Here is an 11148-nt window from a genome sequence, read left to right as displayed (position 1 = left end):
CTGGCGCATTAGCCACTTGAGCCACAGGCGCCAAGCCAAGAGTTAAGTTTTAAAATGATTTTTCTTTTCAGGGGAGGTGGAAAAAATGAAAAAGAATTAGACAAGTATACAAAGTCTATCACAAAGGATGGAATTCTAAATTTCTGAATTATATTCTAGCTCTATTTCTCTGAACTTTGAAAAGATTTCATGTGTTTTGGGCAAAGTGAAATTCTTAAATATTACCACCAACATGCAAATATTTGAAAGGAAATACAGAAGGTTTTTACTTCTGTTTATATTGCTTTTGACATTATTGCTAATTTAATATAAATAACTAAAACTATACATATATACACAAAAATGTGAAATCAAAATGCTCAAGTAACAAATTTGTATATGAGGGATTATATTCATTCAAAATAATTGCATTCAAATTTGTTGTTGTTGTTTTTTTAATGTCTTTTAAAAGATCAAACAGGAAGCAGATGCCGTGATCACAAGATGAATTTAATTTTTCTCTGCCTTCATTTCAGGCTGTGTCAGCATATTCTTAGTAAGTGCAGAATTGAGATCACTTACTGAGGCCAGAAACTGTAATGCAAAGCGGAGGATTTTTGACTATTTATAAATGTTTTTGCCCATATAAGTCACATCTGAATTAAGGAAGGCTATGTATTTTCATGGCAGATTTAATTATATAATATTTCAGAGTTTGTAATGGGATGGAAGTATTAGAATCCAACAGACCTGAGATTGAATACAAGACGTGCTGCATACTAACTCTTTGTATTTTAGTTGCTTCATTTAAAAGTGGGATTTTTGTGACAATTAGAGGTAATACTTTGAAAATGTCTAGTATAGCACTTTGTATGGAAATTTTAAATCTTTTGGGGGAGAAAAATTATATGGAGGGCACAGGAACATATGCCAGGGTGTAGTTACTTCATACATGATCTTTTCTCCCAGACCCAGGGCCTCTTACCCTTTGTAAGGATGTGCCCCCTCTTCCAGGACAATCTTTTATCTATCTTGTCCCAGCATAGGCAATACCTTCTCCAGGGGTAGAATGCCACCCTCTATATGGCCTGGGTCTCTTAACATTTTGCCTCTTATTTCTTTTGTCCCAGCACCCTAGGTCTGCGAGAGCAGTGCTTTTCCTAACACCTCTGCACCAAAGCTGGATTTGAAAAGGAATTTTGGCCTTAAATAACTTTTTAGGCGAGCCATGCAGTGAAGTAGAACAAGCATTTATATGTGAAGTCAAAGGACCTTGGGTCACAAGTGATGTGACATTAGGCAAATCTCTGGATGTTGACTCCTGTTCTGCAAAACGTTGAGTTGGATAGAGTCTATGAATCAGTGTGTTGACATCAAATGTTACTACAGACATATTAGCATTACAATAGTATCATTAGGGACTGCAGCTATCAATGTATAACAGATAGTTCTGCCTGTCCTCCATAATACGATGTGTGTGCAAAGAACATGGGCTCAGGAGTAAGATAGAACTGTGTTCAACCAATCTTATTCGTAGAACTTAAGAAACAAATCTGAACTGTGTTATCAAAGGCTAAATTCTTTAGTTCCAAACTAAATGTCCTACTTATAAAAATGGAGTAGTTAATATCTACCTCATTAGCCCGTCGTGAAGATTGAATCAGATCATGGTTTTATATTGCTGGGGCATAGTTCTGTTCTTATTGAGAATTCCTTTAAATTCAATATTAGTACTCAGTCTTTATCTCACTCAACACTATCAGCAAGGTGTAAACTAGCTGATCCACTGCCCACTTTAAAACACTTTCTTGGCCAGGTGTAGTGCCTCGTGCCTATAATGCTAGGTGGACTTCTTGGAGCCTGGAGTTCAAGACTTACCTGGGCAACACAGGAAACCCTGTCTCCACAAAAACTCCTCAAAACAAACAGAAAAAATCCATTTTCTTTACTTGTAATTTCAGAACTCTCTCTTTCTTTTCTTTCCACCTCTCAGACCTCTCTTTAATGTCCTTTAATTTCTTTAACTCTTACTACCAGATTATCTCCTTTAGTTCCATGGGTTAAATGACACCTTTAAGATGAGTACTCCAAAATTTATATTTCCAGAAGATATCTCTCGTAGGAAGTCCGGATTCATACGTGTAGCTGCCCACTGCACTTCTCCATTTGGTTGACTAATAGACATATTAATGTCAATACATCCCTAATTGCTTTTCATATCTGCATCATCCCTTTCCTGGTACAAAAACTTTGGAATTACTCAAATCTCCCCCATATCAACCTACTAATAAATCTTCTTGGCTTGATTTTTGTATATATCTAAAATATGACTACTTATTACCTCCCCCTCTGCTGCCATTCTAGCCCAGGCAACTGTCGTCTTCCATCTGGACCATTACATCAGCCTCCTAACAAATCTCCTTGCTTCCATCCTGGCTTTAGCCAAGATCTCTCTACAGCATAAGCAAGATGGTGTCATCTATCACAGATTATACTTCCTTGAAAGCTAGCTTAGGTAGAGTTTAGTATACAGGACTTTTTTAAAGGAGTGCCTAGGAGATCAACACTTGTGGAAAGGAAAAAATAAGAGAAGTCAAGCAATTATATAGACCCAATGATAGGCTCAGCCAACCACATGGTAGCCTTTTGTAGCCCATAATGACCCTTCAGAGTTGTCCCAAGTTGTGCTAAGTTGGCAGGCCTTTATGACCCCTCATCAGTTAGTCATGGATGATGTCTCCTCTGTGAGGGGTACAACTTCAGCAAGGCAGCCCTCTGCAGCTGAGATAGTCCCTGAAGGGATTGTTAACAGTCAGTCAACAGTACTCTCAGGCAACTGTACTCCCAGCAGTGGAGACAACAGCATTCACTGAAGGGGGATCTGGGAAACCCACCATAGGATCCACCATATCACTCCTCTGCCCAGTTTGCTCCAGGGACCTCCTATTCCACTCAGAACACAATCCAGAGTTCTTGCTATTTCTGTCTGGCCATATCTCCTTCGACTCTTCCCCAAATTCACTCCCCTAAAGCCATCTTAGCCACCCAGATATTTCTCAAATCTACCCACCTTTTGCCTCACGCCAGTATCTCTCATCTATCTATCTATTTATCAAATATGTATGTTTGTTGTTTGTCCATCTGCTTCCTCCACTTGGATATAAGCTCTATAAAAGAGGGGACTTTGATTTTATTCACTGCTATATCTTTCATGACTATGATAGTGCCAGGCACATAATTGATGCTCAATATAAATTTGTTAACTACAATTATTTTAGGGTATTCCATAGCAAACAAGAGCTAAGGCACTAGTAAGCTAAGTAAACCTAGGTTTTATTTTTGGTTCTAAGCTTATGAGCTGTGAGATGTGGACTAACTGATGTGTGCTCTCTGCATCTGAGTTATCCCAGTTATATAATATAGATGAAGCCAGGTGTGGCAGCTCACATTGGAAGGCCAAGGCAGGAGGATCACTTGAGGCCAGGAGTTGGAGACTAGCCTGAGCAATAATAAAGCAAGACACTGTCTTAAAAAAATAGAGAAATAAGCTGGGTGTGGTGACCCATGCTTGTAGTCCCAGCTACTGAAGAGGCTGAGGTAGGAGAAGTGCCTGAGCCAAGGTGTTTGATGTTGCTATGATGAGCTATGACGACCCTACTGCTATGATGAGCTATGACGACACTACTGCACTTCATCCTGGATAACAAAGCAAGAGGCTGACACACAAAAATGTAGATGATTATGAAGTACGTATATAATAGATTTGTGGTAAGGTCAAAAGTATCCAATTGATAACACTTAGAATCTAAATTTGTTTATATGCACAGTGCCTAGTATGCAGCAAGTCCTCATTAGAAGTCATCTTTTCTATCATTATGATAAACATATGGATTCATTTATGGTCAGAGTTGTTTTTGATGAGTCTATGATTGCTTAAATGATGAAAATAATTTCTTTAATTCTTCATCTTAGAGTAGCCTCTAGATAGCTGGGGCTGATATTTCCCTTTTCAAGAGGGAGAGGCTGCCATAACAAAAGGCCATAAAACTGTGTGGCTTAAGCATCAGAAATCTGTCATATTTCTGAAGGCTGAGAAATCCAAGATCAAGGTGCTGGCCTATTCAGTTCCTGGTAAAGGCTCTCTTCCTACCTTGCAGCTTTTCCCTATTCCTCAGACGGCCTTTCCCTAGTATGTGTGTGGGGGTGGGAGGTATAGGGAGATCTCTTCGTCTTCTCACAAAGCACTAATCACATCATGAGGGCCCTACCTTTATGCTCTAATCTAACTCTAATTACAACTCACATGAAATTACATTACATCCAAATACCATCCATCAACTTAGGGGTTAGAGCATCAACATACGTATTTTGGAGGGACACATTCAGCCTCTAACAGTTTAATTTTATATCAGAAAGTTTCAACAACAAAAATTTATGTTATGTTGGAGAGTAAGTTTTCCTAAGTGCAACTTCTTTACCTTCTGTTTATACATTGTCAAAGTCCGTTTAAAATTGCATTTTACTTTTATTTTTATTTTATTTTATTTTATTTATTTATTTATTTATTTTTGAGACAGAGCCTCAAGCTATCCCCCTGGGTAGAGGGCTATGGCTTCACTGCTCACAGCAACCTCCAACTCCTGGGCTCAAGCCAGTCTCCTGCCTCCGCCTCCCAAGTAGCTGGGACCACAGGCGCCCGCCACAACGCCCTGCTATTTTTTGGTTGCAGCCATTATTGTTGTTTGGCGGGTCTAGGCTGGATTCAAACCCTCCACCTTAGGTGTATGTGGCTGGTGCCTTAGCTGCTTGAGCCACAGGCGCCGAGCCGCATTTTACTTTTAAAAGAGGTGAGTAGGGCGGCGCCTGTGGCTCAAAGAGGGAGGGCCCTGGCCCCATATGCCTGAGGTAGTGGGTTCAAACCCAGCCCCAGCCAAAAATTGCAAAAATAAATAAATAAATAAATAAAAGAGGTGAGTAAATTTTCTATTTAAAGAAGTTGTGGTTTCTTTTGCAAAATGATCTTCTTTTTGTAATCAGAATCTTATTCTATAATGATTAGAATGTGGGCTCTGTGAGCCGCAGCTTTTCCAAGGGAGCGTTTGGGTGTTCGCCATCTTAGGGAGAAGATGTACTCGTCCGTGGCGCACCTGGCGCGGGTAAACCCCTTCAACGCGCCGCACCTGCAGCTGGTGCACGATGGCCTCACGGGTCCCCGTAGCTGTCCCGCCGGGATCACAGCCCTGCTCCGACGCTCTCGCAACCTGGCAGCCGCCGCTGTTGAAGAGTACAGTTGTGAATTTGGCTCTGCGAAGTATTATGCACTGTGTGGCTTTGGTAAGGTCTTAAGTTGTGGTCTGACACACACTGCTGTCGTTCCCCTGGATTTAGTGAAATGCCGTATGCAGGTGGACCCCCAGAAGTACAAGGGGATATTTAATGGATTCTCAGTTACACTTAAAAAGGATGGTTTTCGTGGTTTGGCTAAAGGATGGGCTCCAACTTTCATTGGCTACTCCATGCAAGGACTCTGCGTTTGGCTTTTACGAAGTATTTAAAGTCTTATATAGCAACATGCTTGGAGAGGAGAACACTTATCTGTGGCCCACATCACTGTACTTGGCTGCCTCTGCCAGTGCTGAATTCTTTGCCGACATTGCCCTGGCTCCTATGAAAGCTGCTAAGGTTCGAATTCAAACCCAACCAGGTTATGCCAACACATTGAGAGATGCAGTATCCAAGATGTATAAGGAAGAAGGCCTAAATGCATTCTACAAGGGAGTTGCTCCTCTGTGGATGAGACAGATACCATACACCATGATGAAGTGCGCCTGCTTTGAACGTACTGTTGAAGCATTGTACAAGTTTGTGGTTCCTAAGCCCCGCAGTGAATGTACAAAGGCAGAGCAGCTGGTTGTAACATTTGTGGCAGGTTACATAGCTGGAGTCTTCTGTGCAATTGTTTCTCACCCTGCTGATTTGGTGGCGTCTGTGTTGAATAAAGAGAAAGGTAGCACTGCCTCTCAGGTCCTCCAGAGACTTGAATTTAAAGGTGTATGGAAGGGCCTCTTTGCTGGTATCACCATGATTGGCACTCTGACTGCACTACAGTGGTTCATCTATGACTCTGTGAAGGTCTACTTCAGGCTTCCTTGCCCTCCTCCACCTGAGATGCCAGAGTCTCTGAAGAAGCAGCTCGGGTTAACTCAGTAAATAGATCAAAGCAAATATGGACTGAATCTGCTTGCTGATCAGTGTCAAAGTACAAAAGGAACTTTTATATATTTGAACGTGTAGGAAGTTGTCTATTCCTTATGTAATTACGTAGTACTCTTGTGTAAGGCGAGAGTTTCAAATTTACTGTTGAAATAAACCCAGCTGTTCATGGTTAAAAAAAAAATGATTAGAATGTGGATGTTTGCACTCTTAATTTTTTCAGTTCTCTGTATGGAGATGTGGACGGTCTTGCTGCAATTCTTATAGAGTATATATTTACTGCATAAAATGAAAATGTGGGCAAAAAGTCAGAAAATACATAAACTTTAAGTTCTTGTCAGTCTACTTATAGCAATATAAAAAAATTTAAAAATAAGCATCTTTTTCTCAGATTTTATTAAAATCGTTGCCTCACATATACACATGCAATGGTTTTATCTATGTTCCTCTTGGCAGTAACAGCCGAAAGACAAAGTGTGAAGGTCACAGGAAGTGAGGAATAACTTTTAACGTCTGCTGTATCCTACACCTACGGACTAGCTCAAAAGCAGGCGGGAGGGAAAGGCTCTGCATGGTGCGGGTTGGTCCAGCGACTCCGCCGGCCTCACTAAAGCAGGAGCGAAACGCAGCGGCAGCTACCGTTCGTGATCACCCCCCTAAGTGACGCCAATTGAACATATCCAGAAAAATCGCTGCTTTTAAATAGTCAGGAAATACCAGTTCTCTCGAACTAGGTTTTATATCTTCCTAATCTGCATGTATAATAAAACTAGATTTAAACAATAAGAAAAGAGCCCCCCGGCCGACCGCACAACCTACAGGGAAACACAAGGATTTGGCCAACAGGAAGAGGAAACAACATCCAATCAGCGCCCGGTTCTCAGTGACCAATCACACCTCGCCTTGCATTGCGGCGCTGGGAAACACCGAGCTGTAGCCTTGCGTGTCCGGGCGTTTGGCTGGCTGCTCCGGTCTGCTCCTGTTTGTCACCTGGAGAGGCGAGCGCGCCCGAGGTTGCGTTTGTTACCTGAGCAGTACGGGACGAGCAGTTAGTCCTTCTCTGTGTTTGCTGGATTTGCTTCCAGCCACTGCTCATGTAATGCACTCCCTTAACCAGGAAATTAAAGCATTCTCCCGGAATAATCTCAGGAAGCAATGCACAAGGGTGACAACGCTAACTGGAAAAAAAATTATAGAAACATGGAAAGATGCCAGAATTCATGTGGTGGAAGAAGTAGGCCCGAGCAGTGGGGGTGGTTGTGGTTATGTGCAGGACCTTAGCTTGGACCTGCATGTTGGCGTTATTAAGCCATGGTTGCTCCTGGGTGAGTATATCGACTTGCCACTAAGGCTGTTAAGTCCTTTAGCCACATTGCTGTCTTATTTTCCACCCTTATGTGTAATAGTCTTTATCAGCAGCTATCCTGCCAAAATAGTTAAAGTGTTTCCTGTTTGGGATATGGAACGTCCGTTAGTCAGCTATAGACCTTTCTGATCCACAATGTACCCATATATTCTAGTGGCACTTGGCAGCTGGTATTTGAATTTTACCACGTAGAAAAGCTTTCTTCCGGTTTTTCCAACTTCTTTGAAGGATAACATATTGACATTGTGTTTTCTTGGATTATAAAAGATACAGATTTTTAAAAAATTACAAAGAATGTTTTTATCAGGATAAAAGTGACAAGGGTTACACTTAAAGAAAACCTAATACTTGAAATAGTCATAGGCTTGTTTGTCTACTCAGCTGTTACAAACTATATGGAACACGGGCCTCTGTGGTCACATCTGTTCATGGTGTCTGTTTTTGAAGCTTTTAGAAGGGATTTTATTTTATAGCTATTATCTGATGGTTTTAGGATTTCTTTTTATTTTATTTAATTATGCAAATATGGAGTCCTTATTCCAGCCTAGTCCACAAATAGCAAATGAAACAAAATTATAAAGTACAGATTTTTTAATTTTGAAAGAATATGGTATTGTGTTCTTAAAAGACTACTCAATGTTTTTAGGAAGGTCTGAATTATTTTTCATTTATGAATAGATAAATTAAGACTTGGAAAGATTAAATGACTTGTCAATATTTATGCAGCCAAAGAACGCATTCTTAGAACTGGGAGTCAGAAATAGCCAGGTACCATGTGAAGTACACCCAGAATCTCACTCCTTTGATAAGCCCTGTGAAGTAGGGATCATCAGCTTCATTTTAGAAATGGGAGTTGGGATTTAAGATTGATTATGTAATTTGCATATGGTAACATACCTAGTAAATAACAGAGCTGAGTATTAAGCACAGTGATTCCTGCTCTCCATCATTTTACTAGACTGCTTCATGTAGATCAAATTTTCAGCCCTGCTCTGCGTCTAATTTAGTAGATTAGCTAGTGCAAGTCATTTATCCTCTTTAGTCTTTAAAAAAGCCATCAGTAAAGCTCAAGTAACAGTATCTATCTCAGGATTGTCCTGAGGTTGTTGAAAAAGGTTTCTGATACAAATCAAGTACTGTATACACAAAAGTTATTATTGTATTATGTATTATATGAATTATTATATAGGCTATCTTTAAATTCACCAAATAAATATCTCCAAGTAGTTTCTGCAGCCCGGTGAAAAATTATACCATAATCTTGTCAGATTAACAATGAAAAATTAAGCGAGTCATTTAGCTGATCAGGAAAGTTTACCTAGGTCTTGCCTACCATTTCTAGAAAAGAAAATGTGTCCAAGTATATTTTTCAGTTACTTGGCTTCCACTATAGGGATACTGATTTAAAATAATTGTGGTAGAACTTTCATTAATCATTCACCAATTCTGAGTTTTCAAGTTATTTTTTAATGTGGATTTATCCAGTGTTCTCAGATTAGGGTTGGAATCCTCCCTAGGATTCTGGGAGGGGTCCTGAGAAGGACTTCTGAAACTAGTCTTAATAAGGTCTTCTCTGTGGACCATGAAATGGGAGGATGACTTGAGGTCAAAAGTTCAAGGCTAGCCTGGACAACATAGCAAGACCCTATCTCTATGAAAAATACAAAAATCAGCCAGTCATGAAGGCTTGTACCTGTAATCTAAGCTATTTAGGAGGCTGAGGTAGGAGGATCACTTGGGACCAACCTGGGTGACAGAGCAATACCCTGTCTCTAAAAACAAAAACAAAAAACAAGTTTAACACAGACTGCCACATAAACCATCTATTTAAAATTAGAGAAAAGCTGGTAGTTATATCTAGACTCTAGAGAGAATGAACTTGAACTGAATACTAATAAGTATTAGGTGAAAAACGCAAGCTGATTACCTGAAGTCCATTTGTCCTGACTTAAATTATTCTTCACACTACTAACACTCATTTAATTTTCTCTCTTTTTTTTTTTTTTTTGGTCAGGGCTGGAGTTTGAACCCACCACCTCTGGCATGTGGAGCTGGTACCCTACTCCTTGAGCCCCAGGCGCCACCCTTAATTTTCTTATTGATGGAAAAGGGAGAGAGTACACACTGCTTTTTTTTTTTCTTTTTTTTAAGTTTTGAGACAGAGTCTCACTCTACTGTCTGGGTTGGAGTGCAGTGGCCTTATCATAGTGTAACCTCACACTCCTAAGCTCAAGCCACCCTTCTACTTCAGCCTTCATGCTCAGCTAATTAAAAAAAATTTTTTGTAGGGATGGGGTCTTGCTGTTGCCCAGGCTGGTCTCAAACTCCTGGCCTCAAGCAAACCTGCTGCCTTTGCTAAGATTATTGGAGTGAGCTATGGGTTTGACCTACAAGTTGCATTTTTCTGTCTCAAGAACACTAAATTTATAGCAATATAGACATATTCTGGAAGTTACTTTCAAAATAGGGCAGCTAATTCTGAAATATGATTGACCTGTGTTGGGGGATATGTATGTGTAGATGTGTGTATAAAGGATATGATCAAAACATCCAGTGTTGATAAATACTTATTGTAATAATGACAGTATTGGGTAAAAGAAGGGAAACAATTTCATTTAGGGCATGCTTTAATTTTTGCTATTTTAAGAAGTAGATTAAGGTTATTATTTAAAAGATGGCATACATATTAAAATTTCAATTGATGTATGAAACCTATTTTTCTGTAGAGATGGTGAGGCCTTCCTACAGTAGAAAACTGAGACTTTAAAAAAAATTATGAAGTATTTCAAATGTATAGAAAATTACAGAAAATAATATAACAATTATGTGTCCACTATCCAGCTTTAACAAATGTTAATATTTTGATAGGCTAACTTTTAAGTAGAGTAAGTTAAATGTGGGCTCAGTAAGGAGCCTGTCAGCTTGGTATTATCAAGACGATATTGGCCAACACTATGCTTGCTGGCCTTAGAACTACCTGAAGACAGGTAATTACAGTTGGCTGATTTCCCAGATAGGTTAAGGTAAGAAAAATGCCATTTATGAAATGCAACCAAATTTAGGAAAGTAAAATGCCTGAAATCCTGAAGTATAAATGCCCTGTTTTTTCAATTGTAAAACTTGCTTTACTTGAACTAGTTATTCTCCCATAGAAACTTGGCTGATTAACTGGAGCCAGTTTCCAGGTGTGAGACATCTAGGAGACTGACTGTGACAGGAAGGGACTGTAGAAGGGTACAGCGGCATTTGCGTTAAACTTTTGGGTGTTCCCAAATCAGCTAGCACTAAGTCATCTTGTGCGTATCTGATTTTCATACCCCCTTTTTTAAGTTACAAAAGAAAGAGATGTTTGGCTTGGCGCCTGTGGCTCAAGTGGCTAAGGCGCCAGCCACATACACCTAAGGTGGCGGGTTCGAATCCAGCCCGGGCCAGCCAATGGGATGACAGGGACTTCTTATTACTGTGTGTTCAATAAAGGGCAGGCGACTATTAAAAAAAAAAAAAAAAAAAGGACTGAAAAGTTTTTCCTCTAAAATAGAAAAAAAAAAAAAATAGGACACTAACTTGCAAATTAAAAAAAGAAAAAGATA

At 39.8% G+C, this 11148-nt stretch overlaps 1 protein-coding gene and 1 pseudogene across 2 annotated transcripts in view; both read left to right on the top strand.

The window, feature by feature from the left end:
* Positions 1-5049: 5049 nt before the first annotated feature.
* On the top strand, positions 5050-6363 carry LOC100952094 (annotated as a pseudogene). The gene has a single exon (XR_001161364.2). The product of XR_001161364.2 is annotated as a phosphate carrier protein, mitochondrial pseudogene (transcript).
* Positions 6364-7099: 736 nt separating this feature from the next.
* The window catches only part of DUSP19 (dual specificity phosphatase 19), an 18924-nt gene continuing 14875 nt past the window's right edge, over positions 7100-11148 (top strand). Inside the window, exon 1 of the mRNA XM_003791516.3 lies at positions 7100-7517. Within this exon, the coding sequence (XP_003791564.1) occupies positions 7292-7517 (226 nt within the window). The 5' untranslated portion in view covers positions 7100-7291. The remainder of the gene's footprint in view (positions 7518-11148) is intronic.

The sequence above is a fragment of the Otolemur garnettii genome, unplaced genomic scaffold (genome assembly GCF_000181295.1).
Source record: "Otolemur garnettii isolate 467f Iridium unplaced genomic scaffold, OtoGar3 scaffold00048, whole genome shotgun sequence".
NCBI classification, from domain to species: Eukaryota; Metazoa; Chordata; class Mammalia; order Primates; family Galagidae; genus Otolemur; species Otolemur garnettii.
This window is presented reverse-complemented; position numbering and strand designations above follow the sequence as displayed.